The following is a 23,332-nucleotide window of genomic DNA, read 5'->3' on the forward strand; positions in this document are numbered from 1 at the left end:
CCATGGGAAAAACTCACATGTACAGATACCAATGTAACGCTTAGCTTGAGATACAGGCAAAAATGCCCTTGTCTCCAAAAAGGTATTTTATTATCGCCCCTAAAGGTGCCATCTCTTTCTTAACCACCAAGGGGGGAAAAAAAAAAATCAATAAAAAAACAAAAATCAATAAAAAAACAAAAATCAATAAAAAAAAAAAAAAATATATAAAAATAACCATTCCTGCGCTCCAACCAATTAGGCTAAAATAAAATAGTGTTCTCATGAATAAGGGTTATTTAGTTAAACCCTTTGGCCAAAGCGTTATAAGCCTGCATCCCCGTCAAGGCATAACCAAATTTGCAGGTACCTACACTGAATATACGTAATTATTGTTCCATGGACTGGTGAAAAATGTGAGAGAGCCCTGAAGGGGTTAAATAAAGCATATGCTTTTGTGAGTAGTGCAATTAAAAGCTGGCCAAAGCCAGTATCATAGTTAGCTTACTATAGAGGTAAACTGTGGGTGCACAAATTCCCTGGTGTGAATATAATAAAACTTGCACATATTACTTTCTGTCAGCCTTTTACAGTACATTCAGAAGAAATGATGGCCCTGCTCAAGCCTACCTTTTAAACTATGTGCTGCCTGGGAAATGCATACGTAGAAAACATTAAGTACCTAGAAGTACTGAAAAAGAATCCCTATACAGCGCACTATAGACTCAATGTGTTATGAATTTTATTTAAAACTTAACTTTTAATAATATACATCTTAAGAGAAAAGGCGCCTAAACAAAATGTGCAACGTAGAACCAGTACTAGGTATGGAATATATATAAACCTGTCTGGTAATAAAACCCTGCCTTTTGGGTGTATCCTCTATACTGGGAATGTATATTATTAAAAGTTAAGTTTTAAATATAATTCATAACATTTTGAGTCTAAAATGCGCCGTATAGAGATTCTTTTTCAGCCTTATACATTCACCTACTCTTCAATGGAGGGTGATGTGCAGACTGGCACTGAGGTGTATAATAGCTGCACTAATTGGAGAATTGGTAGGAGCTCTGTCCTGAAGGGAGGAGACATACACCTCCAATGAACTCTTACACATGAGAACACTATTTTATTTTAGCCTAATTGGTAGGAGCACAGGAATCGTTCTTTTTGTTTTTCTATATGCAAGGTTTATCTTTTTACCAGCAGAAAACTTCTATAGGGTGGAGCGCGGTAATATGTAGTCTTCAATAAAAAAAAAAAATATAAGCAGATATCTCTAAGGTTTTCAAGTATAAAAAGGCAATGTCCACTTTAAAATAGATAATTATGTTTGATATTAGCAATATTTGGTTGTATCTTTTGATACTTCTAGAATGACCCTCTAACAGTTTAAATCTTTCAAGATGATACTACTAAGGATTGCAGGGAAGAAGGACGTTTTCTAGCAGAGATACAAGGAGTGCTTGTTTTATCTATTTCATACATGTCTTTACACTGCAAATCTTTGCAGTATGGTTAGCGTTTAATTCACACCAACAACATTTGTTTCTTGCTTGCTACGAAGTATTGTCAATTCCAGCTCACGGCTCTGTTCTCGTCTTCTACAGGCAAAATATGAAAAATGTCCTGTAACTCAGTAGCTTTAATATTCTACTGTTGAAGAAGGAAGTTAAAAGTGACACTCCTAACCTGGGTATTTGAAGTTTACATGACTGTGAGGTACGTTGCTAGAGAAGCTAGAACAGAATGACCTGCAGGTGCATTTTGGTGTGCCTTTATACGTTAAATGTACCCTGCCATCTTTTTTTAACCTTTAATCAATGTTTTCTGCTTAACGTATGAAGACCTTGATCTTTTTCATGCTGCTACAGTATGCATTGAGGAGCTTACCTTTGTAACCAGGTCAGAATGTCTGATGATAGCACGCACAAAGAACCTGTAATCTGTCACTTCAATGCCCACTTCCACCTTTGCAGCCCCCAGATATAGGTGCATTTTGTGGTTAGAACAAGGGATTGCCGTCAGGTCAAAATTGCGCATGCGATTCAGCTCTAACTGGAAGGCAAGAGCGGGCTCCAAGTGCCTGTAGATCCTGTCTTCCTCAAACTTGGAAGAACACACAGAAATGTTGGGCAAAAGATGGGAACAGAATTACTTTAGCAGCAAACAACACATGGAAAATATGCAACACAAGTAGACACTAATAAATAAGTGCTAACGCAGAGACAAACATGAAGACAAAATCCCTTTACTGCCAGGCTTCTAAGGCTGCGCTTATATTGCCGGCGACAGAGCCGCTGTGTCAAAACAAATGCATTGCCGCCGTCGCGTGCGCTTATAGTAAGCGCGACGCGACGGAGCGACGGCTTGGTCGCGATCGCTGGAAGTCATCTCTAGTTGATTTTTCCAGCGACTGCAGCCTGGCGTCACCGTAGCCGGCACTATAAGCGTAGCCTAAGAGGTTACGTTAAGTTCATATTCTCTGACAATTCGTGGTATTTATGTGGCATGAATAGTCCACTTTAATGCAGGAATCCTTTATTGTTGATACAGTAAGTGGACTCCCAAAAATCAGTGTAATAATACAACTGTATTTACAAAACATAGGTGAAATGCAATAAAATGCTGTTAACCCACAAGTGGTTGTCTTTAAAAAAAAATTAAAAAATACATAAATAATTAATTAAAAGATAGGAGTATACTCCTTCAAAATAATTTTACATAACGATCCTTTTTCCTTGAGAATTAGTCTTTTTGTTGTTGTTTTAGCCTTGTTGGCATCTGAAGAAACCAATGAAAACTGAACCAGGTCTATATTACATGGAGAACTATATAAAGAAACAAATTAATCACATTACACCTGTCTTTTTACGTGAAATCATGGATAAATGTATAGGGAAGAGTCAAGTCATTACCTTGTTTCTTGCACGGAAAGTGAAAAACTTTGGGAATTCCCTCTAAAAATAGATATAACTGAGTTAGGTATATTTTGACACCAAATGTAATGTTTACTTGACTAAATCTTTCTGGACAATTATTAGAAGTTCTTGTATTCTGTCCCTAAGCAAAAAACATCTTGACTGAGAACTTTGAACCAATTCTATTTCTATATTGATTTAACTTCCTGAAAGGCTCAATAGTTACCAATATGAATGTTAATTGGAGATAAAATGCAAAACATTAAGCACTGAAAGACCATATAATTTTTATTGATCATTTTAAATATTCAATGTCTTGCAAATGTAGGTCTAATAAAGAACACTTATGGGCACATTCACGGTCACTACATAATTACACAGCATGCAGTGCTCCCACAGCCAGAGATTCTGGGTAATTACATGCAAATTAACACTTCTAGTTTGCTTTTATCAACTTAAAAGGGGATCCCTGTAAGCTTATGCCTGCTGTATACGGCCAGGTCCCCAGTGGCCGGTGCGGCGTGCGCGCCTCACACCACAGCACAGCCCTCTATGGGGCAGGCCCCAGTCGCCGTGTGTGTGGGCGCGCAAAGTGTGATGATGTGTCCGCTAGCAGGGAAGAGAAGAATTTTGTCTTTCCTTGCTGCGATCACATGGCTTGCGGGCATCCAATGGCAGGGCAGATCGTGTGGACCAATAGGAGTGAAGGTATTGCAGACCATCATGGTTGCGCTCCCCCCCATCATGGCCGCCCCCCCCCCCATCGCTCCACAATAGACCGCAGATCTCTGTTTTCACCCGTGCGTGCGCCGGTAGGCGCGCGTGCAGCCGTGACAACTGGGGCCGTAGCCTAATGTAGCGTTCAAAGCAAAAATGGTTCAACGAAGATAGCAAACCTAATCAGACAGCTGTTTCAGCCTTGTTGGGTCTGAGTGTGATGGTGGTTTCTGGTCTTGTATTGTAAAGCTGGTAATGGCTACATACCAGGTAAACAAATACGTTATGGACAAAAAGCCTCCACCGTACAGCAATGCTAAAAATCACTAATGAGCACATTCACATCTCCACAAACCTACCGCACCCCATGATCCCACATTATACAGTGCTTCCACTGCAGCCAGGGATTCTGGGAAATGCACCCAGTCCAACTGCAAGATTCCCAATGATGAATATCAATCCATGGTGCTTTTGTTTGAGAACGTATCACAGTATACAGTAACTCAAATGATCCGTTTTCTTAGGATTCAATGGCAGTGTGGTCGCAACATATAGTATCACATTGTGGTTGTTTTTCTTTTGTTTATATTAATACCTCTTCAAAATAGAATCATTTGTGAGGTTTCCACAACAAGGTACATAATGGAAAAAGAGGGTAAAGGTAAATTGTTAAAAAAAAATAAAAAATAAGTGTCAACCCATCCTGAATTGAAGGCCTGCTTTTGTTACTCTAGAGAAACCAAAATCCTTATACTGTATATAATTCACAAGTGTCCATTCATCTGTCATGCTGTTTCTCCTACACCTGATGGAAAGCTCTTCCAGAAAAAAATGTCGTTTTTTTTTTACATTTCCAATAAATGCATAATAAATAAGTTTTGCTGGGTAAAAAAAAGTGTCTAAAACACTCCATCGCACAGGGCACAGCAAATAAAAATACCACGTGTGAGCACCTTCACATGTCTGACAGGTCTGCATCCACTGCAGCCAAGGATTATGGGAAATGACATTAAATTGAGCTGTGTCAGATACAAAAGGTGACACTGTGTGCTCATTTGCATGTTATTTCCCAGAATCCCAGAAGTTTCCCAATTTTGCGTACTTGCAAAACGCCAAGCTTCAAAGGGCTTAATAATGTCGCAAAATGAGTCTTAGATTTGGCAATCTCACAAACTTTCAGCGAAACAGCTCCATTTAGTGAGCGAAACATGGCGTATGCACCCTAATACTAGCACACCAAGAGAAATTGCAATGCAGATAACTTCGTGCTTGGCGAATCCCTTGCAAACTTTTACAAAGTCGCAATATTTTGGCAGCTGAAAAACAACAGATTTTGCTGCTTTGTGACCTTGGGTGAATGTTTCACACAGCTCTACTGGGTAGGAGGGAACAGCTACAGTCGGTTAGACTCAGCTCCCCAGCACTTCAACGTTTCATCCAATGTTGTCTATCTCAAAGTATTATAAATTGCTTAAAAGCTTACAATTTCAAAGTTATTTAATCCCTATTAAATTCTACTAACTACAGGACAGTTGTTCAAAGTTCATTTCACTCGAGTCACACTTGAGCTACATGTCATCATGTGAATAAAATGTGTGTTCACGGCGCAAACTGAATGAAGTGAATAATAAAGTGATTGCAAGGTTTTAAATAGTACCAGCCCTGCTGAGTGATGTTGTGCACTCCTCCTCCGTTGATCCAGGGTCTCATAGGTTAAACCGCCATCACAGATACATGTAGGAAGAAACACATACAGAAATGCCGGTGCAATAACGTTTCATCTCCAAGCAACAAACAACACAAAGGGGATAAGGTAAACTCACACACTCCCCCAAGGTAGCGTGCAGGGAGTGACTTGGGGCGCACTCCAACCCTAACTCCGCTCTCGTCAGCAGCTGGTACTTTCTTCCTGCCTGGTCACCCACACAGAGTTTCTCCCGTCTGCTTCTCTCACCATCAGGCGCTCCTGAGACCTCGGACGTCAGCGCTGGATTGTAGAAGGGTTGGTATGGTTGCCTCCAAGGTCCAAAAAGCCCAACTAGTTTCGCCAAATCAGTAGGCTTCTTCTGGGGTTATCATGTCATCATGTGCATGGGCAGAGCATGTTATATTATTTTTTTTTATTTCACCTACCCTTCTATTATAGTGGAATTTGTTTTGATGTTCACACAGTATTAAAGATTAATACAGAAATACCAGTGCGATTCATTTGTCTTTTTTTTTATAAAATCAAAACATTGGGTCTAATTGTATACAATTTTTTTTAAATATAATTAATTGAATTAAACAAAAAACCAAGTGAGACAGTTATACCACATTCTTCTGGGTAGATATCTTTTTAATTTGCTACCGAGGAATCCTATTACAGTGCTTACATGATGCTGAATTTGTTCCCAGCTCTGCTCTAAACAAATGACAAGTTCTTCTTGTGTTCAAATTGCATAAAATCACAACATAAGGACTATGTGTGAGCCTGATCTTATGCCATTCTAGGAACAGCGTAATAACAGAAAAGAGGTTAACTGTAAGTGCTATAACAGATTTCAACAACATCTGTATGCTTAGGGACTGAAGAACTTTAGACCAGTGGTTCTGAAACCATTCTTCAGGGCCTCGATCTGGACCATATTTCAAGGCAACCACCGAACATTCTATTCATATGCAAACTAGGGGCATTCACCTTTATATACTTACATTACCTAAAACCTGGTGTGGACGGTGATCCCAGAAGAGAGGTTTGGGAATCCTTGCTTTAGACCAACATACATTTTGCAATGTATCCTTTTTATGTTTTTGAGACTTGAAAATTGGATTTCCCAAAACAAACTGTTTTTAAACACAGGCAAGACTGGAACAATGGTCTTTGGGACCAAGGCTACATTTTTAAAACTTAAAATAAATGAGCTCCAGATAAGAACCAACTCTAATACCACGCTAGTCCCCTGTTACTAGTTTTAAATACTTGGGCATACAGTATGGTTTGATTCCCATTTAACATTTGGGTTGCACATTGATACCATGCAACCCAAGACCTATGCCAAACTAGGTGTACTTTATAGGAACAAATCCTCCCCACGTCTGCTGGTCAGAAAGCGTCTCGCACAGCAGATGCTAATGCCAATTATCGACTATGGAGACATAGTATATGGCACGGCACCCCGAACCCACCTTAGCAAACTTGATACCCTCTACAATTCAATATTCCGTTTTGTTCTCCAATGCAACTACAACACACATCACTGCGAAATGCTCAAAGAACTAGATTGGCATTCACTTGAGTCTAGGCGCAAAGTTCACCTTTCCTGGCTTGCCTTCAAATACTTTCTGGGCAAGCTACCCATCTATCTGAACAAGCTCCTCACCCAGCACTTATCATCTGAGATCTGACTTCAAAAGATTGTTCATGGTCCCAAGGTTCAACAAAGTATCTGGCCACTCCTCCTTCTCTTACCGTGCACCCCAAAACTGGAACAATCTACCAGAGACTCTCACAGCCGACACCAGTATAAGTTCTTTCAAAACTAAAGCTGTCTCACATTTTAATCTGGTCTGTAACTGTTACATATGCCTATAATATATATTATCTCTTACTGTGCATGCAATGTCTTGTATATAATGTATAACGCTGCTCACTTAATGTAACCATGTATCTGTCATCATAACTCTGTGCCCAGGACATACTGGAAAACGAGAGGAAACTCAATGTATTACTTCCTGGTAAAACATTTTATAAATAAATACATTTCTAATAAAATATACATATCTCCCTTTTTTCTAAACAGGTAGAATGTAGGTATTTTAAAAACTATAGATAATTTGGTAATAATACCTAGTTTCCTAATATGTATTGTGACGGTAGGGGTGTAAGGGTTCCAGTCCATGCTTTGGCTGGAACCCGCCCTTAACTGGCTGCTGTGGACATTTTGGTTACTGGCAACCTGCTATATTGGCTGCATTTGTTCAAGGGCTTAAATAGCAACCAGTGACTTCCAGCCCCTGCCTGAGCATTGTATGTTTTCCTGTGTTCCTGGTCACCTTAGGTTCTAGTTACTGAGCCTTCCCTACGTGCATGGCCACCTTGGGATCTAGTAGCTGAGCCTTCCTTGTTCGTGAGCCTTCCTTGTTCGTGAGCCTTCCCTGTTGCTGTGCCTAGCCTTTTGCTGAGCCTTCCTTGTTCTTGAGCCATCCCTGTGGCTTCACTGTTCCGGAGGCTAGCCTGCACATTTGAAATCCCTGTTGCTGACCCCGACCTCGCCGCCAGCCCTGAGCCTTTGCCTGTACTTTGCACCACTGCTGCCAGCCGCGACCTCCTGCCTGCTTACCGACTATGGATACTCCTATAGGACTCTGTCCCTGGGCTCCGGTTGGTTAATTTGCATCCCAAACTGAGCCCTGCGGGTCCGCTTCCTGATTGGAGACTAGCAACTTCACAAGGGGTAGTCAGCCTCCCACAATAAAGGTGAAGCCCGGCTGGCTGCCCCAATACCGTAGGTACACTGGCGACACACTTTATTCGAGCTCGGCTAGTCCCACGAATTCGGGTATACCCGGGTGTATTGAGGTTTGTGACTGTTTTCTGCCCGAGTATATTGGGTTATTTTCCAGGCAGGGATTGAAGCATTTTATTCCCGCTGGCTGCAATACTGCACAGTATATACATATATACTGCATTACAATTCATGAATTTATGACATCTGGTATACACGCGAAGCATTGCAGCCTATTAAATCCTAATCATTATCATTTAACAGATCAGCCGCCCGTCAGCCAGGCATGAACCCAGGCTGGGAAGGCAAACGCAACGGGGCTTGTCAGAGGTGAGGAGCGGCGCATTCCAGGTATCTGCCAGGTACAAACTGGGCATTTGCTCGAATAAAGTGTGTCGGTGCAGTAACGGCCGCCTCTGTGAGGCTCATTTTGGCCGGTGTACAGTATGTAATGTTTGGTGTAACCCCTACCAGAAAAGAGCTAATCACTGTGTGATACCTGGAAGGTGAAAAACTGTATAAATTGGGGAACAGGTATTGTATATGTAGAAAAGCACTTTATTTCCTGTGTAAATGTATTTCCCCGTACAGTCTAGCAAGCCAGTAATGTGATTTATGTATTAGCATTTCTCTGTATGCAGACCCAGTAATTCAGTGTTTCACTGTGTTTGTGTATTTTGTGTGTTTTCTGGCTTGCCAGAATAAACTTTCGTTTATTCAATTATTGTGTCCTGTCTGGTGATCTCAGTGGTTTCGTGTGTTGAAAGTTCTGGTCCCCCGTCACATGTATGTTTCAGTGTAAGATTATGTCCACAATAATATGCCAATCTTGACAATTGTGATGATTGGTATAGCAGCGCAAGTTGACAAAATGTCTGCCATAACAAAGAGAAGCACGAGAACAAGCCTGCTGGCAAAACTGCATGCTTGGTGTTAAAGGAGCAATCCAAACGGGACTTTTTAATTGATTTTTTTTTTTAACATAAGATTGAAGCAGGGGGTCTTCAGAGCTAACCCCCATTAATTTCAGCTCCGGGGAGCCCCTCCTTCCAGAGATACTTACCTCGAAAGGGGGTGCCGGTATCTCCTGCAAGTTTAAAGCTCTCACATCATGTGGGCCAATAGGAAGCCGTACTGGATGATGTCACGGCTTCCTATTGGCCCGCAGGAAGCGGGAGCTTTGAAAAGCGGCCATAACGTGAAGCCCAGCTAGCAAGTCGGAGCGGCTACCGGCACCACCTGCGTAGGTAAGTATCTCAGGAAGCGTGGGATTCCCAGAGCTAAAATTAACAGGGTTCCGCTCTGGAGACCTCCCGCTTCAATCCATAAAAAACAAACAAACAAAAAAGTCGGCTTGGATTGCCGCTTTAACATATACAGAACTTTGAAGGTATCTCCTTGCAGTGTTTGGCTTAGGCCTCGGGCATGGTCAGCGCTTACCCATGCTGAGGCGTGCTGGTACTTACCAGTGAGCCCCTACAGCCGCAGTGAGAGCGGCTTTAGTAGGGGCTCGCCTACGCTTCCGCAAGTGCGCGGAAGCGTAGGTCTTAGGGAAATTTTAAAATCAAGCGCTTGCCGGAGCGCAGGGCCGGTCATGTGAGCGGTTCGCCCAATGAGGGCAAACCAGCTCCGTGACGTCACTGGCCCGCCCGCCGACACGCCCCCCGACAGCGCGCTGTCTAAGGCCAGGGAAAGCACCCGCTTTCCCTGAGCCTCAGCTCGCCAGCAAGAACCTTGGCCGAGGCCTTACCTGGCCTTACCTTACCTGGAGCTAGTGTAAACAACATTTTTCAACAAAAAGCTTAAAAGTTCACGTTGAAGCAAAAGGTAACAGAAATTATAATGTTGATTCATCTGATATAAATCAATAAAGACAATTCCAGTAGGGGTATGGCGTTAATGATTAAAACTTGATAAACAAAGCTACGCAATTGATATCCTTCTCCTCTAGGCTACAACGAGTCATTACAGCAGCTCCTCATGTTATATCTTTAATGAAGTTATTTTCAAGGCATTACATTGATGCTATGGGCAAATATCACAATCAAAAACATCTCATTGTACGCCAACAATAACAAGAAGAAAAAAAAAAACTACTTTGTTTCCCATGAATGCAAATTGTGCCCCTGCTGCGATCAAATCAGCCAACCATCATCAAGACAATCAAAATAATTTGCCTAAATTAGCCAATCAAGACACCCCGCATATCAGAGAATGTGAAAACCTGCAACAGAAATCATCATAGCTGATTATTATACTAATAATCATGTTAAAAACCTAATGAGATGAGAAAATTGGAAGTTAGCTGGAGCAAGGCTCCTCCACCTAAACATGCTGGGAACTAATTATGTAGACTGTAATTAAAATAAAAAACAAACCCATACAAAGTCATTTGAAAAGTTATTAGCAGGTCTGGAGCCACTGTGGTATTAAATAGGAAATTGATCAAGTTCCGTCATAAAGAAATCATGACGTAATAATGATGTCATACAAGTGCACCAATGGTTTTTTTCTTCAGTCATATGCTGTCTCTTACCTCTGCCATTTTGCCTCTAATTATACTGTACATGGTCACTGCTACTGCAACCAATTTTTTATCAAAATATAATGCCATCCACATGCTAATAAAAGCAGAATGATACAAGTTCTCAAATATGTTAAGGAAGTGTAGTCTAGTGTTTAATGCAGGGACCACTCAAATGGGAGACCAAATGAAAACAAAATCACTGTCCCCTCTGTGCATCTCGGGAAAATCCTCTTGTGCCTCAGATGCAATACGATTGTGTGGCAAGAGATTAATTGACCATGTGGTGTTCTGTCGCATGCATCGAACGGAGCAATGCCAGCACTAAAACATACTAAAAAAAATTTTTATAATAGCTTTATTATATAGTAGGAATGGGTAGCTAAGGAGCTGAAAAACCAAGGGATCAGTTGATGAAAAGTGTTCTTCTTCACAGTTGGGTAAAGGACAAAGAGGCATAAATAATGTGAACCCTAGGAAATCGGCTTTATTCTTTACCGTTTTGTCTATAAATCTGAAACAATCCATGTTGCAAGAAATTCATATTTTCATACCATTGACTAAGTATCAGGAGTGATGTTGTTGATTGGTTAATTGTCAACTGGCTACACATAGAAATATGTTAATGTTCCCGCCCCAAAATATTGATAAACAAAAATCGCAAAAAAATGCACAAAGCAGCGCACTGCCCAGAGAGACAATAGTATAAAAATAGAAAAATATTTATTGTCTATCAAACATGACAAACAAGGAGGTGTGAACCTTTCTACGCTTTTCACTCAATACAGTGCTTTATCAAGGAGTCCTTGAGTCTCCCTGAGCAGTGCGCTGCTTTGCACATTTTTTTGCATATTTTGTTCTTGCTTGAATCGGAATCTGCAGCTGGACACGCCCACAAAGAATCCAGTTGGCTCTAGGAGTGGGTAAGATACTTGGAAGATTTATTTCATCTATATGGACTGCCATCATAACTACAAACTTTGGTGAGTTTTGGACTTTTATTATGCAGCCATCTCCAAATAGGTGCAGTGAAGTGAGAGTACCATCATCATATTCTCTGTTACCTTCAAGAGGGTTATGCAATATTGAATTCGGTCACTCACCTAGTAGTATACCCACTCCATAGTTAAGCCATATCTTCATTATTTACTTTTGGATAGAAGATTATATTCCAGGAATGTTGGAGCACCCAATATTCTCAAACAAAAATCAAATTTTCCAACATCTTTTATTACATGTATTCTATATACAGGTACAGGAATATGCACACCAGTCTTACTTAAAAGGTGGCGTTACCCCCCATCCCGATACTTGTATAAATAACTGAACACATCTGAGATATGATAAATCTCCTAATCATTTGAATATACTTGGCACATTCCAATTACCATATTTCCCTGATACAGCATCTCAGGTGTGTTCAGTTTTGCTCGCAGGTATTTCGCCACGCATTGTAAGAAATCGTCTCAAGCCGTAAACGGACCCGCAGGGCTGAGGTAGAAAGGTGAAAGAACCAACCTGAACTGAGGGTCAGAGTCTTGATAGAGTAGTGAGTCGTAAGCCGAAGGTCAGGGCTGGCAGCAGAGTTGCGTAGTCGGTGTGGCTGTAGAGGTCGAGGCAGGGTGAAATCAAAGGTTAGTCGAGGTACTTGCAATGGTCGGGACAGGCTGAAGACAAAGGTAGTCGAGGTACGTGAGCCGGGTCTGGTAACGTGAGAGACAAAAAGCATAAACGCGTTGCATGAACACAGCAGGAAACTGGAACTTCCTGCTAACAGGGCTGTCCTTTTAAAGAAAGTTGCCAAGAGCAAAAATGGATGATCCAGCCACAGAGCGCGAGATTTACTTGCTTCGCAATCTTGTAAAGACCTATGAACCTGGGCCCAAGCTTCAAGGAAGGAATCTTCAGGCGGATGTTCCTGGTAGATAACCATACGTGATATCCTACCTGGAACTGCAGAGCTGGCCCCGACGCTTATCCGCGTGATCCATCTGCTGAAGGGAGGCTTTAGTTACGTTGGCATGAATCCTCCTCCATAGAGACTGTAGCTCCTGGACCTTGTCATCCACAACAGGAACTCCAGATAGAGAGACGGAAGATGGAAGAGTAGAAGAAACTGACTAAATAGTCTGAGACGGTGGAATGTCTCCTGGAAACAAGTTGATTGGACAATTGAATGCCCAATGTGGTGGTAACCCCTCAGCTTGCTTCTTTTTGAAAACATTCTCAAAAATCCTGGTATGGAGGGGAAGACCATTGGGGAGAGATACAGATGGCAGCGGTGAGTCAGAGCTGGGGTGAGGTGTAGACAAGCAAGTCTTGTGACATTGTTGGCCCCAGGTGGTCACTTGCCCCATTAACCAGTCAACTGTAGGGTTGTGGGCACGCAACCAAGGGAGACCTAACACTATAGGTGCTGAAGATGCATTTATTACCATGAAAGGGGGTAGCTCATTATCTAGAACTCCGATGTTCACTACCAGGGGAAGGGACTTCTGGGTGATGGTACTGAGTCCTCAGGGTCTTCCGTCGATCGCTGTAAACTCTAACAGAATCTCCAAAGAACGAAGGGGAATTGCTGCTGTTTGGCGAATGAAAGATCGAGGAAGTTACCCGCTGCTCCAGAATCCACGGAGGCCTGAGTAGAGACTGAGGCCGGACACCATGAGAGGGAAACTGGCAGAAGAATCTGGGAAGGCACTGAGGGAGGAAGGATGGTAGCGAAGTCAAGTGAATCCTCTTCCAACTTCAAAGGACATGGGCGTCTTCCCGGCCCCGCAATGATCTGGCAGTCATGGATCTGGTGGTCCTGGGATCCACAATACAGACACAAGCCCAAGGTATGCCTCCCACTTCTCTCCTGTTCTGACAGTCTGGTAGTATCCAGCTGCATAGGCTCATCATCTGGAGGGGGCGGAGAAACGAAGTTTGGGGCCAACCGAATAGTCTGGCTCTTCTCGGACAGGCGTACTCAGTTAGTCCCTGTCAAAAGGCCGCTTCTTGAGCTTCATTATTCCAGCTGGTCTCGAGTAAAGCTGATGCTGAAGATATTCGTCCTGGAGCGTCAAACACCAACTTGAAGGCACAGATGAAGGCAGGGGAATCAATGATCAGGGGCGAATCCTTCTCCCAGAGCGGAGAGGCCTAGGCGTCAGTGAGAAGTGAAACAAAGTAGGCCACCCTGGCTGGGTGCGTGGTGAACATAGACGGTTGTAATTCAAATTGGATAGAGCACTGATTAAGAAATCCCCTGCATGCCATAGGGTCCCCGGCATACCGTAGAGGAGTCTGGATCCGAGGTTCCCTCATCGCTGGGGATAACGGGAGCAGTATCGGAGCCACATCTGCAGCAATCAAGTCCGAATGATGGGTGTCTATGTGGGTCCTGCACCGCATCACACATCTGTGCCAGTTGTTGGTCGTGTAGGGTGAGGCATTGATCATGATCCCCCAAGTACTGTCCTTGCAGGGTAATGGCTCGTCCTCTCTCAGCGGGGTCCATATTTGGGCCAAGCAAAATGTAACAATGCTCGTCTCAAGCAGGAAACTGACCCACAGGGCTGAGGTAAGAAGGTGGAAGAATTGACCTGAACCGAGGGATAGAGTAGTGAGTCGTAAGCCGAAAGCCAGGGCTGGCAGCAGAGTTGCATAGTTGGTGTGGATGCAGAGGTCGAGGCAGGCTGAAATCAAAGGTTAGTCGAGGTATTTGCAATGGTCGGGGCGGGCTGAAGCCAAGGGTACTTGACTACGTGATATGTGGTACGTGAGCCGGGTGTGGTAACGTGAGAGACAAAAAGCATAAACGCGTTGCATGAACACAGCAGCAAACTGGAACTTTGCTCGGCAACTTCCTGCTAACAGGGCTGTCCTTTTAAAGAAGTTGCCAGGAGCAAAAATGAACGATCCAGCCACAGAGGGCGAGCAAGAGCAAAATCCCGAACCGGAATATGAAAACCCGGAAAAGGATTTTGCCAAACCTCATAAAAGGTGTGTATGGGGAGGTATATATGCGACGTGGTACTTTACTTAAAAAAAAAAAAAAAAAGGACTCTCTCCCTCTATCCAATCTTCCCAAGCCTATATTTCAAGGTCTTAATTGGAGTAATGCAACCTTTAGCTAAGACACGCTTAGCACCATGTTATTTGAAGCTACGCAAAGTAGTGCTAACTTAACATGGCCTTAGGCCTACATGTGAACGAGATATACAGATGTAATCAGCCTTGCTGGCCCTGGAGCTGCAGCCAAAAAAACAAAATGCCGTCCCTCTGGGTGACCTCTGGGCATCCCATACGTCCATATCAAACTTCCAGCTGTGTTAATCCTGGCTGCGACTTACCGCGGCAGCGTGGGATAGTAAGTCTGGCTACATCTGTACAACAACCGTTATTTTTGCATGTAATTAGCTTTGTGGCAATGCGATAAACTCAGGGAAATAACATCTGTTACTATTTTAGGTAACCCTGCCTTAACGGATCGTGCACACCCCTTTGTTTCCTTATGCCTCAGTTCACACATATGTAACTGGAATGTAAAAATGAATGTAATATGATGTATGTAATGTATCCAGGGTTTCCACCACTCCGGGTTTCACCCGGAGACTACGGGTTTTGGCCTTGTATCTCCGGGCTACGGGTTCACCCGGTAAACCTCCGGGTGTCGGAAACCCTGGGCAGGCGGCGGAGACACGGCATGCTCCGGCATCTTCCCCCTGCAAAACTACTCAATATTGCTGATCGGCGTCAAATGGCGCCGCATTGCCATGCCAACGGGAAGGCAACGTGACGCCCGTTGACATGACAAGGAGACGTTTACGTGACGTCAGGACGTACTGTGGCACCGTCAAGTGACTCCTTGGCACCCCGTTGCCATGGCAACTTGACGCCGCGTGCCGTCACGTTGCGCCCCGTTGTCATGGCAATGCAGTGCCATGTGATGCCGTGCAGCCATATTGAGAAGAGTTGGAGAGAAGATGCTGGGAGAACGCTGCTGAAGGTAAGCGCCGCAGTTAAAAAAGACATTCTCTGGGTTGGCCTTCAGTAGAAGGTGGCAACCATGAATACATCATTGTTCCCTTAGGCCGTGATTATACCTAAATAGCCCGGTGTCGTCGCGTGGTGCGTCGTCGCATGGTGCGACGCCACGCTGCTGAAAAAGAAATAGCAACTAAATCAAACATACCTCGTAACAGCCGCGCAGCGCCAAACTGCAAAGTGGCAGACTGGAAAGCAGACAGGAGATTTTGTTTTCCAGGAGCGACGGCCGTGTCACATGAGCGGTTCAGCCAATGAGGGTGAACCGCTCACGGTCACGCCTCTGCCACGCCTCCCTGTCTCCTCTAGCTGCCTCCTGCCTGCAGTTCAACTTGCCGCTTTGCAAGATCGCAGCGGTGACATCACCGTATCTCTTTGCCGCCCAGCAGCTCCTGGTATAATAGTAGCCTTAGCTTTTGATGGCTGTCACAGAACCAGAAATGTGCTGCTAGAATGCAAGCCTACAGGTGGCTTTACAAGTGCCTCAGAAGACTTATTGTAAAGACTTTAAAACAGAAAGGAACTAAATAAATTAAAATCATTGTGATGGGTTGTGCTGCTTTAGCTCATTAATAAATTTGTCTTGTAGCAAATATAACTTGGTATCATAGTTACTCATTTGGAATATCCCTCTTCTGTATAACTATTCCAATATTCTTCAGTATTACTAGCGTTTTGCCTACTGCGATCATTATATTTCGGCGTGTCTTGTATTTTCTGATCTATAAGCCTCATATTAGAAGAAATTATATGACCTAAATAACCTAACATTATTTCCCTGCATTAACGGTTTCCAGTGGTTATGCAATGTTAGGGGGAAAGCCCCTTTCCCATATGATTAGCACTAATGGCCGCAGAAATGTAACACTACGCTATTTGCAGCAGTAAGCCTAGGTTAACATTCCCTTTAATGTTAACCTAGCATTCATTTAGGTTAGCATTATGCTAAATAGCCTAACGTAGCTTAGTGCATCCGGGCCAAAGAGGCTCAAACCCAACATACAGGTTTGTGCTCCCAAGACTAAAACCTAAACCACTACTCCTCCCCCTCAACTACTGTATCAAGAAAATAAATTCCTTTAATATTGCCATATGTTAAAAGCCAAAGAGAATGAAAAGTAACCAGTTCAGCAACGTCAATTATTGTAGGCATGACATACTGTATGTTACCATCTAATTCTGTAACTCCTGCTTTGGAATGCAAGTACTTACACTTTAAGGGAGTCATTGATCAAGGTCCTTTATGTCTTAACACCTCAGAATGGGCGTTAACGCCTATTTAAGCCAATGAGAGTTAACTCCCGTTTGGATGCTTTAACCTGTAATAGAGCTTGATGAACCTCGGGTTAAGAGTTAAGTAGTTCATATTGTCACGGTAGACCAGGTCTTTTCACACATTTATATTTAAGGGATCCGTCAACAGGCAAAACAAGGCAGTGAAATAAAATGAGGTTTATTTTGGATAAGACCTCGGAAACACACAAAAATACAAAATACAAAACTATACACACTTACGGGGGTCTGGGGAATGAGATCTACCTTTCCTAGGTGCAGGGACCCACTTGAAATGGGTTTCCCCTGTCCGCTTCTCTGCTTCAGGATATCAGAGTGCTGAACACACAGCAGCCCCTCTGACATGTATCTCTAGCTGGTCACAGCCCAACTCCACACTCCTTCCCAGAGTATCTCTCCCTCTGAGGGTATCTAAAGCTCCGATCAGCAGCACCTCTTATATAGTCCTCTGTGGCAATCATTTACATGGGAGGGAGCTGCTGGCCAATCAAAGCACAGCTTAGGTTGGTGCCACAAAAGCCATAGGAGGGCGTGCTAAGGCACTCAAGACCTCCCACTGGGTAGGAGCCTCAGTGTCTGGACAGTACGATGCTCTTACTCCCAGATCTGATCAGCAGCTTTTCACCTCCCCCCAGGAGTCCTGACACCTAGCTGTCCCAACTCTGGTTCTAATCCTATTATTTATATCGAGAGCTTCAACTAAGTGGATTGCTTAGTCTTTCTCCATAGAAATGACAAAGTGGAATATCTCATTTACTTTCTTGCAGGGCTGAATGTTAATGCCATCACCATACAATACCAAGTATCTAAGCTGTGGGGAATTGCTAACACAGGCATAAATACAGACATAAGGTATTTATGTAAAAGACAGGACTTCAAATTAAACAGAGCTAGCCCAAATCACATCATAAGACAATGCCGGCTTTCTAAACTGGGGGAAGGATTGTCACAGGGAATAAAGAATATATGCTTTAAAATACATTCTTACAGACACGGGTTACATTTACACATTTCCTGTTCTTCCCCAGATATTAAAGACTTTTGGCTGGATGAAATATTACTAGGAAAGCCAAGTGACACTTTTATTTAGGGGTAAATAGCTGGGATTTCTCTTTATTAGGTCCCCCAGCAAACCCTACCGTCACACATATCAATATGTTAAGCAGTGCACTTTTTCTTAATTTCTTTTATTCTTTATTAGCGATACATTATGAGTGATACTTACTTGGAACCTTTGGTCCACCTCACAGTTGACCTGTTTCCTGAAATCCTTATGTACGCGCAGGGAAAGACAGAAAGAATACAGAAGAAAGGAACAGAAGTAAGCTGACAATTAGTATTCAAATTAACAATTAATTAAGACAGGAGGTGTTTCAGAGAGAGAATTCCACCCTTAATATACTCCAGTTATCACCGCCAAATTTGCAAATTAACATTTATTAAACATTCAAATATTAGCACAATAATCAAAATGCAATTGTAAATTTCTATAAAGGGATAGACAGACTCTGCAGCAGTACAGTACATATGCAAACACAGATCAAGATGCAGCTATTTATTAGTGCATATGGAAGTATTAATGTTTGTACCCTCTGGGAACCAGAACCCTGAATTTGTGAAATGCACTAATTAAATACCCTTTTATAGTAAATGTTTGTCCCCATGGGGGGTATCACTCGCTGTTTTTACATTCAGATTACACTAATAGAGTAAGATAAAACCATATTTCGGCCCATCCCAAATGTTTTGCAGATACGTGTGGATTTATTCGGAACAAATTACATTTGTCATATGTATGTATGTATGTATGTATGTATATATGTATATATGTATATATGTATATGTGTATATATGTGTATATATGTGTATATATGTGTATATATGTGTATATATATATATATATATATATATATATATATATATATATATATATATATAGCAACTGTAAATATTCCTGTATATTCATTTGCATGTCTTAGACAGGTCTGCAACCCTGTCTTTCACCATTATCACCCAGCAAACAGCACTTCCACTGCAGCAAGGGATTCTGGGAAATGACATGCAAATGAGCACACAGTGCCACTTTTTATCTCATGCTCACATTACATGAGCAACCCTTAGTCAATGCAGACTGGAGCCTCACCGTGAGTCTTGTAAATAAGTTTATGTGTATAGGTTAATGTATTAAGATGTATCCTGTCACCCTTTGCTGTTGTCAGTTAAGGAACATGCTCCTTTAAGAAAGTGCTAGTAGTATGGGTCTGACATTCTCACTAGTGAACGGGAGGAAGAATGCTTTAAAAAAAGTTTTCAGCGTTAGTAACTGTGTTTCGATCAGCCCAACCAGAGGGTCCCTAGTGCAATCCTGATCAGATTGGTATGGAAGAAGTATGCGGTACACTGTAGCGGTTTCATAATTCAGCCACCTGAAGTGTATTCCAGAAAGGTCCATTTAACATGTCGCATCACAAACTCTATGCAAGAGACTGCCAGGTTAACCCTTACTGCAGCTAACAAGCCCAAAGCACCTGGAGCAGGTATGAGAAACTGAGCACTGCCATGTATATAGTCAATCTGATGTAAACTCCTCTGGAGCCAGGTAAGGCGGTTTACATAATTATAAATGTAATAATTTAACCAAAGGCCCAACTTCATCATAATAATTACAAAAATCAAGATATTTTTGAACCCCAATTGTCATTTCATGTCTCAATTTTTACAAAAAAATCATACATTATATTTTTCAATGATACCAATACTGGCATGAACATTTTCATTGTCTGCGGAGAAACTACGCTCGCAATCATATTGTGAACAAAAAATCATCAACATCTATTAAAAACATAAAATGTGCATAAAGGGTGGAATGGTTCTCAAGTACTTGGTACCACGTTGATAATGATTCTGAATAATCAGAGAACAGACAATTGATGGAGTGTTGCACCCCCCGGTTTTTTTTAATGCAGCTTAAATAAAGATTTCTTATTTTCATGACCTGACTGTTGCTGTGCGCCGGATAAACACTTTTTTTTTGGATATCTATTAAAAACATATCCTGCTGGATAGTGTCATTTGTTGCCGGAAGCAGACCACACAAATCAGTGGCTAGGTCAGCTTTTTAAAAGGCACGTACATACAGTGCACCCTGTAATGCACTTCAGGAGATTATGCATATGTTGGTGTCTGGGAGTGATCATACACATGCTTTAAACACGCCTTTATTCATTTGTAAATATTTTTCTCTGCTTTTATTATCCAGTACATTGACTCGTATTTTTAATGCTGCTTTTCATTACTCTGCTAATTCTGGTAATGAGTGTCTAAGACAACAACATCATACTGAAGGAGCAGAGTTACAACGTTCACGGTCCATCAATGAGGGTGCACAGTACAGTATATCAGGGGGGCTTCAACACCAGTGCTCAAGCCCCCCTCCCTCCCCCCCCCCCCCAACAGGTAAGGTTTTCAAAATATCCCTGTTTCAGCACAGGTGGCCTCAATCAGTCCCTGCTTCAGCACAGATGGCCTCAATCAGTCCCCGCTTCAGCACAGGTGGCCTCAATCAGTCCCCGCTTCAGAACAGGTGGCCCAATCAGTCCCTGCTTCTGAGACTGAGCCACTTGTGCTGAAGCTAGGATATCCTGAAAACCTAACCTGCTAGGGGGTTTGAGGACTGGAGTTGAGCAGCCCTGTAGTATATGGTAACATACTACAAATGTGCATACAAATTAAATGTACTGTAGCACTAATGTGTAACCCCAAGGGGTAGATCCACAAAGCTGTGTTAAATCAGGGCAACTAACGTTACGTTACCTAAATAAAGGGAGATCCACAAAGCTAAATACATGCAAAAACAACATGTTAGGACTCATTTGCATATGGTTAACGCGGCGTTAGTCAGCTAACGTTGGGATGAAACATCCCGGGGCTAGCTGCCAGGAACGATGCCACGGGTTAGCCATATTCTCATATTCTAAGGAAGATGCCAGATATATTGCAATGCAATACAGTATACACACGGCATCTCCCCCCCTAAAATATGAATGAATCCCTAAGAAGCCATAGTGGCATGTGCAAGGCATATCTTCATGGTCACTAAGGTTGCCAATGGGTTCATATCAATACTCCAACAACGTTAATGCCCATTGTATGTCATTGAGGTACAACCGCTATTGGCATACAACGGGTGATCGCTCCCATTAATCCCCCCAGGAGGCATAACCTCCCCCCCTGGGGCACCTACCCCCATAACCTACCTCACTGGGGCTACTTAGGCTCTCAAGGTGAGCCTAGGTATCCACAAAGGCACTAAATGGGTACCTGAAAGAAATATTTGACTTAACCTCATCCTACTTGCCTAGAGTAATGGAAAAAACCGGAGCACAGCCCACCAGCACATTACAGGACACGAGGGTCTTCTTTAGAATGGTTTATTGATAAAAGAACATAGGGCAGAGTTCCTAAAGAGCGTCTTTATGAACTCTGCCCTACGTTCTTTTATCAATAAACCATTCTAAAGAAGACCCTCGTGTCCTGTGATGTGCTGGTGGGCTGTGCTCCGGTTTTTTCCATTACTCTAGACTACTACTCCCTACCTGGCTGCACGCCGCTGGTGATACGCTGCTGCAAGCTTTCATTTGGATACCAGCTGTGACCTCCTCCCTGCTATACACAGCAACCCATTCCGGTGAAAGAGGAAGACGGTTACTTATCATTGACGAGCACTGGGGCTGCGTCTGTCCAGTGACGGAGTCTTCAGTTTGGGGCCCCGTTCACCCTCCTCTACCATACGGAGGGATTTGCCCTGGTTGTGGCTATTGAGCTCCATCGCGGGGATTCCCCCATTTCCTGGCGCCGCGTTGCCCGTCATCGGAGGCTGCTGTTGGAGGAGACGCCGGCTCCCAGTGATTGCACAAGATTTATAATGATCTTTTCCACTTCACCTACCTGTGAGTAATTTTACTACGACGTGACTGTGCTGCATGTGGCAGCCAGTCGGTAACAAGCCTTTCATTTACTATCTTTGCTTACTCATTACCTTCTTATACGTTATCCTTACTGGCAATTGCTCACAGGCTGACACACATGGTGTGTCCATTACAATATCTAGAGACACTTATATACAGCGTATCCCCAGTCACACACCTCTACAAACATTTTTTGGAGCACTGGATTATTTGGACTGCCCTGTGTTCTGAATTTCTACATATCATCCTACTTGCCGACCTCCATCTTCAGGACAATGGGCCTTAAAGTTGCGCCATTGTGCTTTGAAGATCCCCGCTAGCACTTATGAGACATTAACGTCTAATTAAGTCACTAACGGAGCTCTGTGGATCTGCCCTAAAGAAGGTTATTCTTCTGTACACAGACATTAGCCACTTCAACTAATTGACATGTTTAAGCACCAATAAATGTGTTTAGCGAAGAACGCAACATTTTTATATTGTTAGAAAATGTATTGTTTTTATCTAAGTAAGTACGGCTGCTCTATTAATGCGATGTTACTTTCTCAGCTACCTAGCGATATATTTCAAAATGTGTAGAACTGTTTTGGACCAAAAGAGCTACAGCCACCGAAAATCCAGTACAACCTATAGACCTGGTAGTATTAAAACCTTGTTATTCTCATAAGGGGGAGGGGGATTCATTAAGGCAAAATAGCCATTTACATAAAACACGTTCCTCTGTCAGAAGACACATAACAGCCCATTGGGCTGTAAATTGTCTCCAGGCGCCGAAAGGTGTTTTATAGAATGCTTCCAGTAGTAAACATGGACCCATAACTGTACCAGCCCAATATCAGCCATTTAGAGGTCATGGTCTTTGTAGGGCGTTTATGATCCACAGTACCCAAATTAATTCTACAGTAGTATTATTACAAACTGTGCTGGTTGAATACACAACCCGAACTATGCCGACTAAAAAGAGTAAATGTGAAACAGAAGCAACAAAAACAGAGAACAGCAATGCTTTGGTTAAAGAGGTGAAACATTACCTTCTGTGCTACCAAGAAGGTCAGGCGCCGAATACCGTGATCCATTAACACCGCTTTCTGGGGAGGAGAAAATAATGTATATATTAGCTTGCAAAAAAAACAAAATGTTTTTTTTTTTTCCCCTCCACACCTTTATTACATTTGAAACCAGAGGATATACTGTACTTAGGGGGTCAAACTCAAACTCGCCTGGCTGCAAAACCAAGGTCAAAATACTATTCTCGATTGATCTCGTTTCGATGGACAGGTTTTTCGTTAGTACATTTAGTGCAAGTGTTGGCCACAGTTCTGCAGCCTGGTGACGACATTACCAAAATTAAACGGTTCTTCCTTTTCCAAAAGAGAGCAGACACCAGCTGTAGGACGGAAATCTCGATGTTAT

General features: G+C 42.7%; 1 protein-coding gene across 5 annotated transcripts in view; it reads right to left on the reverse strand.

Moving 5' to 3' along the window:
- Positions 1-23,332, reverse strand: part of ACACA (acetyl-CoA carboxylase alpha) — a 286,049-nt gene that overhangs the window by 139,112 nt on the left and 123,605 nt on the right. For 3 of the 5 annotated variants that reach the window (XM_075589504.1, XM_075589501.1, XM_075589502.1), the window contains 4 exons: positions 22,951-23,007; positions 18,178-18,222; positions 2,898-2,939; positions 1,873-2,088 (listed from right to left, as the gene is read on the reverse strand). In XM_075589504.1, the coding sequence (XP_075445619.1) occupies positions 1,873-2,088; positions 2,898-2,939; positions 18,178-18,222; positions 22,951-23,007 (360 nt within the window). The remainder of the gene's footprint in view (positions 1-1,872; positions 2,089-2,897; positions 2,940-18,177; positions 18,223-22,950; positions 23,008-23,332) is intronic. The other 2 variants (XM_075589503.1, XM_075589505.1) reach the window with 1 other exon arrangement.

The sequence above is a fragment of the Ascaphus truei genome, chromosome 3 (genome assembly GCF_040206685.1).
Source record: "Ascaphus truei isolate aAscTru1 chromosome 3, aAscTru1.hap1, whole genome shotgun sequence".
NCBI classification, from domain to species: Eukaryota; Metazoa; Chordata; class Amphibia; order Anura; family Ascaphidae; genus Ascaphus; species Ascaphus truei.